The sequence below is a fragment of the Mchenga conophoros genome, linkage group LG3 (assembly GCF_057382185.1).
Source record: "Mchenga conophoros isolate Kocher_MC1m ecotype Shallow Benthic linkage group LG3, M_conophoros_male_GT1.1, whole genome shotgun sequence".
NCBI classification, from domain to species: Eukaryota; Metazoa; Chordata; class Actinopteri; order Cichliformes; family Cichlidae; genus Mchenga; species Mchenga conophoros.
The window spans coordinates 3,826,652-3,841,784 of record NC_140528.1 but is presented as its reverse complement, the minus strand read 5'-3'; the positions used below and the strand labels follow the sequence as shown (position 1 = coordinate 3,841,784).

Genomic DNA, 15,133 nt, shown 5'->3' with positions numbered 1-15,133 from the left:
ATATAACATTCAGTCTACACTTTGTTTTTGTGCAAAGATGATAAAGAGGAAATACTAATAACATAAACAAAAATAAATGTCCAATTTAGAAATCTTATTCTTTTTTGCTCTATAAAATAGTTGTTTTTATTTTTCAGTCACTCATCGTAGCAGTAGGATTTACATGAAAATAAAAACAAATTAAGTTTGAGAGAAAAAGTACATTTTTGGCACTCTCTGGGCAACTGACTCAGAGACTCAAATGACTTAAAAAACCCGATTCATTTTGGTGAGTGACTCATTTAAACTCGATTCGGTAAAAAGAATCAAATTTACCATCACTAATACAAATCCCTTTGGAGAAAACAGCTTTAAAATATGTATTGTTAAATTCCAGATGTTTCTTTGCAAGGAAAACTCAGACACTGAAACAATACCACCAGTAACCTCCTACATATGGAAACGTGGTGTCATTAAAGACATAATAATTTCATTAATACCCAATATCCAGCAAAATATGTAATTTGAACATTTTGTTCCTGACGAAATCAAATGTATATATTGTAGAAGATTAGCCAAATTTATGTAAAATGGCCAGTACATGAATTAAAAATAAAAAATAAACAAAATCGTATGACTGTGACAAATTTTACACAGTAATTCAGTCTAATAATCCACTCAAATATAAATATAAGTTTAGCTAAAAGCTCTATAGATAAGTCAATCAATAATATAATTCACATTTTAAATGATCATATGTGTTAACGTTTGAATCCTGACCTGAGAGTTTCCACTGCACACTGTGAACTCTTTAGTCCAGCAGACAGAAGCTTCACTCCTGAATCCTGCAGGTCAGAGTTACTCAGGTCCAGCTCTCTCAGACTGGAGGACTGGGAGCTGAGGACTGAGCACAGAGCTTCACAGCTTCTCTCTGACAGGTTACAGCCACCCAGTCTGAAAAACAAAAGATAATCTATAATACTTATGTAAAGTTTGTTATTATATTACATGCCATCTTTTTATTTTTGATGAAACCTTAACATACTAAGATACAACATCATATGGATGAACTTGAATAAAATGGTTTTTTTAAATTATATCTTTATTTGGATTGGACAAGAAAAAACCATCTGCATAGCAGTATATGAATAACATGGGAACAAAGTCCTTCCAGGTTTTAGATTAAGTCCAGGAGAGCAAATGATAAACAAAGTGATCAGCGGGTGCATATTAACCTCCACTAGCTATTACTAGGACAGTTGCTCGCATGCTCTCCCAAAGGAGATATATAGAACACATTACATGGAACTATAAACACAAACTGGGAGGGGTGCCCATGCTGCAATCATTGTGAAGAAATAAGTAAATAAACAAGCAATAGTAATAGAAGTAAATGTAAAAAACAAACAAACAAAAAACAACCAAGTAATAGTGAGATCAAGTGAAGTCAGCCCTCGTGGGGGTGATGAATTGGATCCAATTGTTCCAAATTTGGTAGAATTTGGCTTTTTGATTTCTTAACAGATATGTAAGTTTTTCCATCCTAAATATCTCTAAAATGATCCCAAACCAGTCGTCTAGGGTAGGCTGGGCTGGGCTTAACCATCTTCTAGTAATTGTTTTTTTACTTGCCACCAAGAGTAATTGCACCAACTTAATCTCACTCCTACATTCCAGAAAGGGGACCAAACCCATGTATAAAACCTTAAAATCTAAAGGTATTTGAACGTTAAAGACTGCACTTAAGGAGACCTGAACGTTTTTTAACTTGGGACAGTCCCAAAAGACATGAAAATGGTTAGCAACAGTCGAGCCGCATTGTCTCCAGCATTGCATATAAGCCCCTTTGTACCTCTCCTGATATGGAGTCTTGAAGTACCTAATAATATTCTTCCAGCCATGTTCCTTCCAGCTCATAGAACTGGACGTGGACCACTGGCAGTACAAAACATTTTCCCACTCCCCCACAGAAATAGCAATCCCTGATTCCCTTTCCCATTTATCCTTAGTGTATAAAGTATTATCCTTGCTGGCACTAGAGAGGGCTTTGTATAGTTTAGAAATAGATTTAGTAGGGGTCATGGTTGTGGCATTTTTCAGGATGAGGAAAAAATGCGACTCAGCATCATTGAAGTCGGACAGTTTGCATTCATGATCAATATATGATTTCAGCTGTAAGTTTCTATGAAAGTTGTATTTTGTCAGGTTGTGATCGTCCCGTAAGGCCTCAAATCTGAGCACAATATTTCTATGAGTAAGAGAGAGGAATGTCGTAAGGCCATAGGATATCCATGCTTCAAAGTTAGAGTCGTGTCTGTTTGGAATAAAATCCGAGTCGAAAGCAACCCACCTGAAGATTTTTAGCATTTTGTGTATCCCACAGATGTTGATTACCTTCTGCCAAACTTGGAGGGTGTGGGTTAACCAGGGGTTCCCCAGCTTTTCCAGCCGGCACATTAGACCCTTATCTGCCATTACAGCTTGTAGGGGGAATCGGTCCAACAGGCTGGACTCCAGTTCCTTCCACCTAGCCGTGTATGTTTTGTTACACCAATATAAGAGGGGGGTTATTTGAGCGACATAATAGTAATTCCTGAGGCAGGGGAGACCCAGTCCTCTCTTTTCCTTGGGGAGCTGGAGGGTAGCATATTTAATCCTTGGCTTTCGGCCCTGCCAGATAAATCTGGAGATCCATTTGTCCCACTCAATAAATTGGTAATCGCTCACTTCTATTGGCAAGTTTCTAAAAAGATAAAGCAGTCTGGGGAGCGTGTCCATCTTGATTGCGGTTACCCGGGAGCTGAGACGCATAAAGGGGACCAGATTCCATCTGTGCAAATCAGCTTTTATACTTGCAGATATTGGCTCGTAGTTTGCCTGAAAGAGCAGCGAGAGGTCCGCAGTCAAATATATTCCCAGGTACTTAATTTTCTCATTATCCCGATTTACTGTAAATTTGAGTAGAGATGTGTAATATTCTCCTAATGTTGTCAGTTGTTTGTCTATAGTGAATGAAACCAGTCTGATCTAAATCGATGAGGTCAGGTAAAAACTTCTCCAGTCTACGAGCAAGAATAGAAGTAAATAGTTTGTAATCCAAGTTAAGGACACTGATTGGTCGATAGTTTCCACATTCTCGTTTATCTTTCCCCTCTTTTGGGATAATTGAAATAGTTGCCTCCCTCCAGGAGGGTGGGATTTCTCCCTCCTGTAGGATGTAGTTAAATGACTTCAGCAATGTGGGGACTAGATCTGCCCTCAGGGTGCGATACCACTGAGAACTGAACCCGTCCGGCCCAACTGCCTTACCTGGTTTTAATCTGGAAAAAGCATTAATTTCTTCCACTAAAATGGGATGTGTTAGAAGCTCATTTTTGAGAGACGGGAGTGAAGGTAATTCTAGAGAGCTAAGAAAGGCATCAGTACAATTCTCCTCCGTAGCATTGGGCTGTGAGTACAGCTCCCTAAAGAAGGTCTCAAAACATTTCTGAATGTCTTCTAATTTTGATTCCAGAATATTAGTCTTGGGGTCCTTGATTTGGTATATCGTACTTTCCTCTAGTTGTTTGCGTTATTTATGTGCCAGATATTTTGCAGATTTCCCTCCTGTCTCATAGTATTTTTGCCTCAAAAAAATTAAGTTATTTTGGGCCTCCTGGGTGTAAATATCATTAATTTCATCCTGTATTTTCCTGATATCCTGCTTCAGAGTAGGATTTGCGGTGTTTATGTCTTCCTATTCTTTCAACTTTAAATTTGCCTGTAGTTCTGCTAATTTTTGCCCTTTGATTCTCTTTAAGTGGGAGGCGATAGAAATTAATGTACCTCTCATTACCGCTTTGAGCGTATCCCAAAGAATAGCTGGAGATACCTCTCCTGTGTCATTAACATCTAGAAATTCTTTAATGTCTACCTTTAATTTGGAAACCATGGCAGGATCATTAAGGTGCGATAACAATTTCCACAGTGTGGTACATTTTTTCCTAGCCACCTGCAAAGATAGAGAGATAGGACTGTGGTCAGATAGATCTCTTGTTAATATGTCACAGTCTTTGACCCTAAACCTATCAACTTTAAACATAAAAAAGTAGTCCAGCCTTGCATACACTTTAAAGGAACCAGAGTAATGAGTGAAATTTCTGGTAGATGCGTAGCGGTCCCATACATCTATTATCCCCATCTCTACCATATAGGAATTGACTTTTCTAGTAAGTGCTGTTACCTGGTTGGTTGGGGAGGAGGAGTCTAGTTTAGGGTCAAGTCTAAAGTTAAAACCCCCCCACAGACAACTATCCCCTGAGAATCCACCAATAAATCAAACCTATTCCTATAGAATAGCCAATCGCTCCCGGGGGGAGCATAAACATTTAAAATTGTGATTTCAGACCCTTCTATCCATTCTGTTATTCTAACCAATCTGCCTTCCTCGTCACAGAGTTCTTAGATATGTTCATAGTTAAGTGTACCAGAGATAAGTGTAGCCACACCCCTCTTGTGTTTGGACTTAACGGAAGAGGAGAATACATATTTAAAACCCTTTCTTTTCAATCTCAAGTGATCTACTTGGTTCATGTGTGTCTCCTGAAGTAATGCAATCTGGGCCTTCTCCTTCCTTAGTTTGGACAGTATCTTATTCATCTTAATCACGTTCAGAACCCCGTTAACATTAAAAGAGATTACTTTCACTGACTCACTTCCCATAAAGGTATATTAAGTTACCACAGCGCATAAACTCAATAGCAGCAGGCAACCCCCTCTTAAAACAGTAACAAGTGAAAAAAGTTAGGAATGAACTGAAAACATTTGAACATAACTGGAGCTTGAAAGCTCCTAAGCTGGCTTCTGACAGTGGAGCACTTCCACTGACACCCTCACAACTTGAAGGGAAACCCCTTATTACTCCCTGAGTTAGGGGGCTTTCCACTGCGACGTCACTCACAGCACGAGAAGCCCCACCCATTTTAGCTCGACAGTAACCATATTTCACCATGTTGTCCATAGCTAATACATAACATTAAATTCGTTCTCTTCACGTCTGTATACTTGCAGCTTCTCTCTATATCCCGCAGCTCCTCGGATCTGACGCGGACGCCGACCACCAACTCCCCGCCACAGCGGGCATCTTTGTAGTTTTTCTCTGGGGGTTGCCGGTGGTGTAATCACCTTTACCGGCAGGCCCCGACTCGCCAGGTCAGCCGTTGCCTCCTCCACCGTGTTGTAGGTTTTCGCTCCTTCTTTGAAAAAAACCTTAAGGCGCGCTGAGTAGAGGGTCCTAAACCGTACATTCTTCTCTTTTAGGACCTTTCGTGCTTCTGCATACTCCTTCCTCATAGCCATGATCTCAGGGGGGTAATCGTGGTCTAGGTTGATCTTGCTGGAATTTAACATAAAACCTTTCTTTTGCCAAGCGAGCCTCAGCACTTCTTTAACCGTGAAGCACAGGAATTTTACCAGGATCGATCTGGGTTGGGAGCCGTCCGGAGGGAGTAATGATAACACTCTGTGTGCTCTCTGAATTTGTAACGGTGTTGATGGTGGGATGGCGAGATTCTCCCGGAGTAGCTTCTCCACAAAGTGGGCCATAGATGGAGCTCCCGATTCTTCTCCCTCCGGCACCCTGTACAGTCTGAGCGACTCCCTCCTCGAGTAAGCCTCCAGTGATGTTAGTTTTGTTTGAAACTTTTCCTGCATGCTTTCTTCCATTTGCGCAACATCTCTAAAGTTAGAAATATCCTGTCTCAGAGTGACGCTGAAAAACTAGTTCATGCATTTATTACTTCCAGGCTGGACTATTGTAATTCGTTATTATCAGGATGTCCAAAAAACTCCCTGAAAAGCCTTCAGTTAATCCAAAATGCTGCAGCAAGAGTCCTGACAGGGACTAGAAAGAGAGAGCAGATTTCTCCTGTATTGGCTTCCCTTCATTGGCTTCCTGTTAAATCCAGAATTGAATTCAAAATCCTGCTCCTCACATACAAGATCTTAAATAATCAGGCCCAATCTTATCTTAATGACCTTGTAGTACCATATCACCCCATTAGAGCACTTCGCTCTCACACTGCAGGCCTACTTGTTGTTCCTAGAGTATTTGAAAGTAGAATGGGAGGCAGAGCCTTCAGTTTTCAGGCCCCTCTTCTGTGGAACCAGCTTCCAGTTTGGATTCAGGAGACAGACACTATCTCTACTTTTAAGATTAATCTCATATTTCCATTAAAAGTGTTGAATTTGACTGTTTGATGTTCTTTATGATCTCTGGCACCAGTTCATCTGTAGGCTGAGCTCAATCCATCCATTTAGTGAAATTATGTTTAAAGGTCTCCTTGTTTTCTGAGCGTGCACAGATCCTGAAGCAGAAAGCCTGGGTTAATAGAGAAATGATCATCACTGTGATGATGCTCATCATCTCTGACTGGGATTTGAGGTTTTGTCAAAGCAGCAAAGAAAGCCTGGCTATGTTGGACTGGGTGTGGAAGCAGCTCCCAGTTTGAGTTCAGGAGACAGACGCCCTCTCTACTTTGAAGATCAGCTTCAAACTTTCCTTTTTGCTAAAGCATATAGTTAGGGCTGGGCCAGGTGACCCTGAATCCTCCCTTAGTTATGCTGCAATAGACGTAGGCTGCCGGGGATTCCCATGATGCATTGAGTTTTTCCTTTCCAGTCACCTTTCTCACTCACTATGTGTTAACAGACCTCTCTGCATTGAATCATATGTGTTATTAACCTCTGTCTCTCTTCCACAGCATGTCTTTATCCTGTCTTCGTTCTCTCACTCCAACCAATCACAGCAGATGGCCCCGCCCCTCCCTGAGCCTGGTTCTGCCAGAGGTTTCTTTCTGTTAAAAGGGAGTTTTTCCTTCCCACTGTCGCCAAAGTGCTTGTTCATAGGGGGTCATGTGATTGTTGGGTTTTTCTCTGTATTTATGAAGTGCCTTGAGGTGACTTTTGTTGTGATTTGGCGCTATATAAATAACATTGAATTGCATTGTTAGTATCTCAGACAAAATCTCGTCTGTGTTCTGGAGCTTATCTTTGTGTTCTGCAACCCTGGTTTCCACATCATTAAGCCGCGCATTGGCTTTATCCAACTCACCCCTTATTTCCACCAGTTGCGCTTTCGTGTCTTTTCGAAATTCTTTCACCTCTTTCCCAACGCCTCTCAGTTCTTTCAGTATCAGCGTCAAACTTGCTGGGTCAACCTCATCTTCTGTCCCAGAATCCTCGCGGCTAGGAGTGGGAGAGTGGCCTCGGCTAGCCCTATAGGGGCTAACATTAGCCCCTTCTGTTAGCTGCACATTGCCATCTTCCACGTTTTCAAACGTTAACTTCTTAGCTATTTTGTTCTTTCTGGACATCATTTAAACCCCTTTTTCCTCTTTATGTGCACTTAGATAGTGTATTAATTTACTTGGGGCAGTTTTAATAAGTTTCAGTCGAGAGCTCTCGTACTAGGTGTCCATCCCCACGAGCGCCGGAACCGGAAGCCTTGAATAAAATGTTTAATTGGTTCATTTAAAAAAAAACAAAATGTCAATTGATCTGACCTCAGAGTATTTAGTTTACAGTTTAAACTTTGTAGTCCAGCAGACAGAATCTTCACTCCTGAATCCTGCACATTTTTGATACTCAGGTCCAGCTCTGTCAGAGTAGAGGACTGAGAGCTGAGCATTGAGGACACAGCTTCACAGTTTTCCGCTAGAAGTTCACAGACGTTGAGTCTGAAAATGAAAACATGAACAAAGACTGATGTTAAAGTGTAATCAGGGTGCAATAACTAATCTTATATTTTAAGAATCCTTGTTGTTTTATACTGAGCAGATGTGGTACGAAACAACAGTAAATTGATCAAGTTTACCTCTACTGTTTAAATTGCTGGATTTATTTTCTCAGTTAAAAACAAAACAAAACAAACAAACAAAAGAAAAAAGAATACAAATCGGTCAGACCTCAGAATATTCAGTTTGGCGTGTGGACTCTCCACTGCAGCAGACAGAAGCTTTACTGCTGAAGCCTTCAGGCTGTCGGTACTCAAGTCCAGCTCTCTCAGACTACAGGACTGGGAGCTGACCACTGACAACAAATCTGTACAGACTTCCTCTGACAGGTTACAGCTGCTCAGCCTGAAAAAAATAACAAGAACAACAAAACAATAATATTTATTATCAAATAAAATCTCTTTATATGTTGAATCTAAGTAATCAAATGTGTACAAATGAGTACACTACAATGCACAATTAAATAAAAAAATGTTCAAGAATTTAAGTGTAACAGAAGAAAAATATTTCAAATTAAACACAATTATTCCAATGTATGTAAATGGAAACCAGTGAAGACCAGGTTGATTTAGTGACAGTAGTTCAGTGTCTGCTGGCACAGGCCTGTGAGTACTGCAGTATTACACTTACTACAGTACTGCTGGTCACTTTATTAATTCTAATATGTGTGATTACTGTAAATGTAGTTATAAATAATGTATCACATCCTGGACTCTCATTTCATTTTCTGTCTAAAAGCTGCTTTGGCTCATTCCCCTTTAAAGCCCCGCTCTCCCTAAAGGCCAACTTTATTTTGATTGGATGATTTCATAAAGCACGCTGAAGGGCAGTAGCCAGTTATCATGAGCTCCATCTCCTCAACCTTCTGGTTTAGAAATTATAAGAAACTGTAAACCTCATAAAAACCCGTCTTGATCCATGCTCAATCATCCAGGTTAGTAAATCCCAAAAGTTGATTCTGTTCATCTGGACGTAGCGCTTTCAGTGGGAGAAACATTTCGTCACTCATCCAGGTGACTTCGTCAGTCTCAGCTGACTTCTGGTTTCCAACCCTATAAAAAGTACATTTGCATAATGACTGAAACCAGCCCACTGAAGGAACAATAAGGCTGGGAGGTCAGTTCCTTGACCATTAGGTTTGAGTCATTATGCAGATGTACTCTTTATAAGATTGGGGAAAGCTGCAGTCAGCTGAGCCTGAAGAAGTCATCTTGATGAGTGACAAAATGTTTCTCCCGCTGAGAGCGCTACGTCCAGATGAACAGAATCAAACTTTGGGGGCTCATAAAATCATGATTAGAAATCTTCTCAGATGTATTTTTACATTTTAGATCCACAGCAACAAAGTTCACAGCAGGATGTCTCTGTTCAGTAATTATTATGCCCATTACCTGCAAACTGTGAGGTACGCAGGTAATGTCAGGTAAACACTAGCTGTCTGAAACTGTTCCTGTTAAATGTGTGTATAAAGGAAATAAGCTGAAATACAGAGACTGGGTGGATCTGTGCTTTGACTTTGACACCAAAAATTTCTTCCTGTTAAAAGGGAGTTTTTCCTTCCCACTGTCGCCAAAGTGTTTGCTCATAGGGGGTCATATGATTGTTGGGTTTTTCTCTGTATCTATTACTGTACGATCTACTGTACAATATAAAGCGCATTGAGGTGACTGTTGTGATTTGGCGCTATATAAATAAAATTGAATTGAATTACATCCCATTTCAGGTACCTAGAACCTGAACCTTCTCTGGAAACCTGGGACGCTGGCGGGTTTCTCTTGCTTACCTATCTGCTCATCCTCTTTCTTTCTGCTCGCATGATGATTTCCTGGTTGAGTTTGTAAAGACTTTTGCTCAGGACCTTCTTGCTGTGCGGCAACAGTGCTAACCACCGTCCGCTGTTTTTTTTCAGTCACTAAATCAAACCATGAAAGATCAGCTTGCTTCTCGTGATGAACCTGTCTGTTTTCGATTCCACACCAGGGTCTGCCCACTGGAAAGTTCAGGGATAAGGGTGGAGGATACTCACACAAACATAAAAACCCAGATTGCAACTCCAACTCTCTGTTCTAGTTAACCAGACCTTTCAGGCTCTTGTTCAATTAGAACCTCATGGAGTCTGAGTTAGCGAGACAGTTAAACATCCCTCTATGCCCCCTTAATCCGCCCATTCCCACTAAGTCATTAAATAACCGAGTGTCCCCTCACATAACTCAGCGCACAGAGCCTGTCACCCCTGGCAATCACAAGAAAACACTTACCTTTTTTGCTTTTCATGCACCTCACAAACCACTCATACTCGGGTTTCCTTGGCTAGAATTACATAACCCCCACTTAGACTGGTCAGGTCAGAGGGTAATCAGTTAGAGTCTGTTCTGTCATTCAAATTGCCTTGTTTCTGCCCGTCCACCGGAACCTGTGGAACCATCAACCAACACTGAGACTGTTTTAGATCTCTCCTCTGTCCCCACCAAATGTCATGATCTTCAGGAAGTATTTAGCAAAAGTAAAGCGCTTTCACTGCCACCTCACAAACCACAGGACAGCACCATAGAACTACTCTCTGGCTCCACCCGGCCTTCTAGCTGGCTGTATAACCTGCTTAGACCTGAGTGTGCGGCTATGGAAAAGTACATTAAGGAATCCCTCGGTGCAGGCATAATCCAACGATTGTCATCTCAAGTTGGAACTTCTTTTTTGTGGGGAAAAAGGATGGCTCTCTCTGGCCATGCATTTACTTCAGGGGCCTCAGTGATATTACCATCAAGAATAAGTATCTATTACCTCATTAGCTCTGCTTTCAGGCCATTTCACAGTGCCACTGGGTTTACAAAACCCCACATCCGCAACGCTTACCACTTTTTCCAGATCAATCAGGGAGACAAGTGGAAGACCGTTTTAAACATGCCATTGGGGGACTACGAGTATTTGGTCATGCCGCCTGGGTTAACTAATGCTCCCGCAATGTTTCAAGATTAGTTAACGATGTCCTCCGGGAATTCCTTGACAGGTTCGTATTGGTGTATCTGGATGATATCCTCATTTTTCCCAAAACCTGCGAGGAACATCAGTCTCATGTCCATGCTATTTTTCCAACGTTTGCTGGAGAATAAACCTTATGTCAAAGCAAAAAAGTGTGAATTCCATTCCTCATCAATAACTTTTTTCAGTTACATTTTGGCACGGGGGCAGGTGAAGACGGATCTGGCAAATGTGAAAGCTTTAACAGAGTGGCCTACCCCTTGTACCCATTGTAGATTCAAGAAGCATCTCCAATGGGTTTTGGGAATAGCAAATTTTTATAGACTGTTCATTTTCAACTATAGTCAGGTAGCTGCACCACTCAAGTCTCAGCATGCATCTGGTCCCCCAAAGCTGAAACTGCATTCACCAAACTTAAGTATCTGTTCACCACGGCACCTTTTTGGTTCACCCTGATCACAGTTATCATTGCAAAGGTGGACACATCAGAAATTGGAGCAGGGAGAGGTAAATGATGCCAAGTGAAAGAGAATGCTTTGGGGGGGGGGTCATGCTGCTGTCATGGTCTGTGTGAGCGGCGGTGGTTTCCCACTAGACTCTGGTTTCTGCCTTTGGGTGAAGCCTGGTCAGCCTGTCCATTGTCCACACCTGACAGTAATCTACTAGGCTGAATATAACATCAGCACTCCCAATAACTCTGCTAACCTCCTAATCCTCGGATCATCTACTCACCCTTGCAGTTCAGTCACGTTTTCCTGGATGCTGGTCTTCTTGATTCACTCACAGCCAAATTAATGCCTTTCGTCTCTTAGACTTACTGGACCACTTTGCCTGGATTCAAAGCTAACAAGTACTCACCCAGACCTCACCACCTGCCTTCCCCAAGTTGCTTTCCGACTGCTGACAAGTAAATGGTAAATGGACTGATTCTTATATAGCGTTTTTCTACTCTCCCGGAGTACTCAAAGCGCTCTATACAACATGCCACATCCACCCAATCACACCCATTCTCACAAACACTTTATCTGAACTTAGTGCTTTCTAAGTACATTCACGCACATTCATACTCTGATGGATGCATCGGAGAGCAAGTTGGGGTTAGTATCTTGCCCAAGGATACTTGACATGCAGACTGGAGGAGCCAGGGATCGAACCACCAACCTTCTGATCAGTAGGTCAGATCAGACCAGCTTTACCTCCTGAGCTACAGAAACCCCAAATAAGACATTGAAGATAACCTCGTTCACTTACTGTAACCTCCACCAGTGATCTTTCTGATGCTGCTCTACCTCTGTTACAGTGACTCAGATTACCATCTACCAAGACCCATTTCCGGAAACCTACCACAGAGCCCACTTCATGCTCACAGCTTCAAGTGCTTGACTTCCGCCATAGTTCACAGTTCATGTTAAAAAATTCCAAGTGTCAAGTTCCTGTGTGTAAATAAAGCCTTCACGTCTAGTAATATTCAGTTCCTTCACCTTTGTCTGTATTTTGGGTTCACCATGTTGTTCTGGCCACACCGAGGTAACAGATTTATATTTGAAAAACAGAGAGACATGGGGGATTGCAATAAAGATGAGACACAAACCAGACCTTAAAATAAGAACATCTGAAAACGATGTAGGTGCAGTCTGGTAGCTCAAGTATTTGCTTTAAAAAACAGAGCTAGACTCCTGGTTGTTGGAGAAGGGTGAACAACTTGAGGATAATAAACCTGTCAGAGGGGCTGAAGGATCAGAGCTCATGTTCTTATAGGCTGGATCTGGATTGTGCTTTGATTCGAGTTGAAGACAAAAATATTTCAGAAATGCTGACATGTCCTGCTGGAGAGAAATATTTAAAGTATCATGACTATTTTAGTGACTATTTTTTAATTTTTCTAAAGTGGTAGTGTTCTTTGAACTGAGCACCTCTGATTTATTTCCCATGATTTTAAGAATGAAGCGATGAGTTCATGTTTACTTACAGAGCTTTGTTGGAGGCTTTGACCACTGGCAGCAGCCTCAGAAGAGCCTCCTCTGAAGCAGAGTATTTCTTCAGGTCAAACACATCCAGATCTTCTTCTGATGACAGTAAGATGAAGACCAGAGCTGACCACTGAGCAGGAGACAGTTTACCTGTGGAGAGACTTCCTGATCTCAGGGACTGTTGGATCTCCTCCACTAGAGAACGATCATTCAGTTCATTCAGACAGTGGATCAGATTGATGCTTTTCTCTGCAGACAGATTCTTACTGAGCTTCTCCTTGATGTACTGGACTGTTTCCTGATTGGTCTGTGAGCTACTTCCTGTCTGTGTCAGCAGACCTCGTAGGAGACTCTGATTGGTCTGCAGTGAAAGACCCAGGAGGAAGCGGAGGAACAAGTCCAGGTGTCCATTTGGACTCTGCAAGGCCTTGTTCACAGCACTCTGGTAGAAGTGTGTCTCTGCAGATTCTCCTGTGTTAGACTTCTTGGGGGTTGTTTGTTCTTCCAGCAGATTGAGTCCAGAGTTGATGAAGGTCCGATGGACATGAAGAGCAGCCAGAAACTCCTGAACACTCAGATGGATGAAGCAGAACACCTTGTCCTGGTACAGTCCTCTCTCCTCTTTAAAGATCTGTGTGAACACTCCTGAGTACACTGAGGCTGCTCTGATATCGATGCCACACTCTGTCAGGTCTGATTCATAGAAGATCAGGTTTCCTTTCTGCAGCTGATCAAAAGCCAGTTTTCCCAGAGACTCCATCATCTTCCTGCTCTCTGGACTCCAGTGTGGATCTGTTGCACGTCCTCTATTATACTTGACCTTCTTCACTTTGGCCTGAACCACCAGGAAGTGGATGTACATCTCAGTCAGGGTGTTGGGCAGCTGTCCTCCCTCTCTGGTTTCCAGCACATCCTCCAGAACTGTAGCAGTGATCCAGCAGAAGACTGGGATGTGGCACATGATGTGGAGGCTTCGAGCTTTCTTGATGTGGGAGATGATCCTGCTGGCCTGCTCCTCATCTCTGAATCGGTTCCTGAAGTACTCCTCCTTCTGTGGGTCAGTGAACCCCCTGACCTCTGTCACCCTGTGAACATACTCAGGGGGGATCTGGTCTGCTGCTGCAGGTCGTGTGGTTATCCAGACGTGAGCATAGGGAAGAAGCGTCCCCCTGATCAGGCTTGTGAGAAGTACATCAACTGTGGTGGGCATCGTAATATCAGTCACACTCTTAGTGTTGTGGAAGTCCAGAGGACCTCGACACTCATCCAGACCATCAAAGATGAACACAACCTGGAAGTCTTCAAAGCTGCAGATTCCTGCTTCTTTGGTTTCAGTAAAGAAGTGATGAACAAGTCCCACCAAGCTGAACTTTTCCTCTTTCAGCACATTCAGCTCTCTGAAAGTGAATGGAAATATGAACTGGATGTCCTGGTTGGCTTTGTCTTCAGCCCAGTCCAGGCTGTATTTCTGTGTTAAGACCGTTTTCCCAATGCCAGCCACTCCCTTTGTCAGCACTGTTCTGATCAGGTCCTGTCTTTTGGGTGAGTCTTTAAAGATGTCTTCATGTCTGATGGTTGTTTCAGGTCTGTGTGGTTTCCTGGATGCTGTTTCAATCTGTCTGACCTCATGTTCATCATTGACCTCTGCAGTCCCTCCCTCTGTGATGTAGAGCTCTGTGTAGATCTGATTCAGAAGGGTTGGGTTTCCTGCTTTAGCGATGCCCTCAAACACACACTGGAACTTCTTCTTTAAGAGAGACTTGAGTTTAGGCTGACACTTCTGAAGAGCATCTGAATCAAAAAAAGGAAAAAAGAAGGAAAAATACAAATCTGGTCTGAAGGAGCTATGTGATGTACTTTGGCCTTTATTTAACCTATCAAGTTTTTAATATACTCATTCTACCAGAAATCAAAAAGGGGCTTCAGGAATTCCTAAATGTATTTCCTGAAAAAAGCCACGTTAAATGTTTTGAACCTCCACATCTGCATTGCTTTGCAGCTTTTCATATGTACCTGATGCCAACATGTGCAGGCTAAACAGGTTTCTGCTTTCTGTGCCTCTTCTCCAAACTTTGTAACCAAAAATAACAACATTGAAGTGTCATAACGTTCCCCACTGCTATGTTATTTAAAGAAGCATCTGAGAGAGATTCAGTAATTCACATTTAATTCTTCTCGTAATTTACAATGGCAAAAGATAATGTAAACCCTTTCTGGCCACAATTTGCTTTATTATATGTAAATGTGGCATTTTTTTCATTAAACATTTAAGTCAAATGACCGATCCTTAAAGAGTGTCCTCTTGTTAGAGAAACACTGTGACTTTTCTTTTTTAAGGCAATCAGTTTGCATGGTTTTTAAAATTAAAGAACACTTGTGTTTAATTAAATACAGATCACATTAGATCTAAGTAGTTTCACACGTTTATGACGA

General features: G+C 41.9%; 2 protein-coding genes across 2 annotated transcripts in view; both read right to left on the bottom strand.

Moving 5' to 3' along the window:
* Nucleotides 1-15,133, bottom strand: part of LOC146577017 (protein NLRC3-like) — a 543,118-nt gene that overhangs the window by 349,902 nt on the left and 178,083 nt on the right. The gene's annotated exons all lie outside the window — the stretch shown is intronic.
* LOC146577022 (protein NLRC3-like) overlaps nucleotides 1-15,133 on the bottom strand; it is a 50,409-nt gene that overhangs the window by 16,450 nt on the left and 18,826 nt on the right. Inside the window, exons 4-7 of the mRNA XM_085268209.1 lie at nucleotides 12,700-14,491; nucleotides 7,923-8,096; nucleotides 7,521-7,694; nucleotides 760-933 (exon numbers count right to left, since the gene is read on the bottom strand). Of these exons, the coding sequence (XP_085124335.1) occupies nucleotides 760-933; nucleotides 7,521-7,694; nucleotides 7,923-8,096; nucleotides 12,700-14,491 (2,314 nt within the window). The remainder of the gene's footprint in view (nucleotides 1-759; nucleotides 934-7,520; nucleotides 7,695-7,922; nucleotides 8,097-12,699; nucleotides 14,492-15,133) is intronic.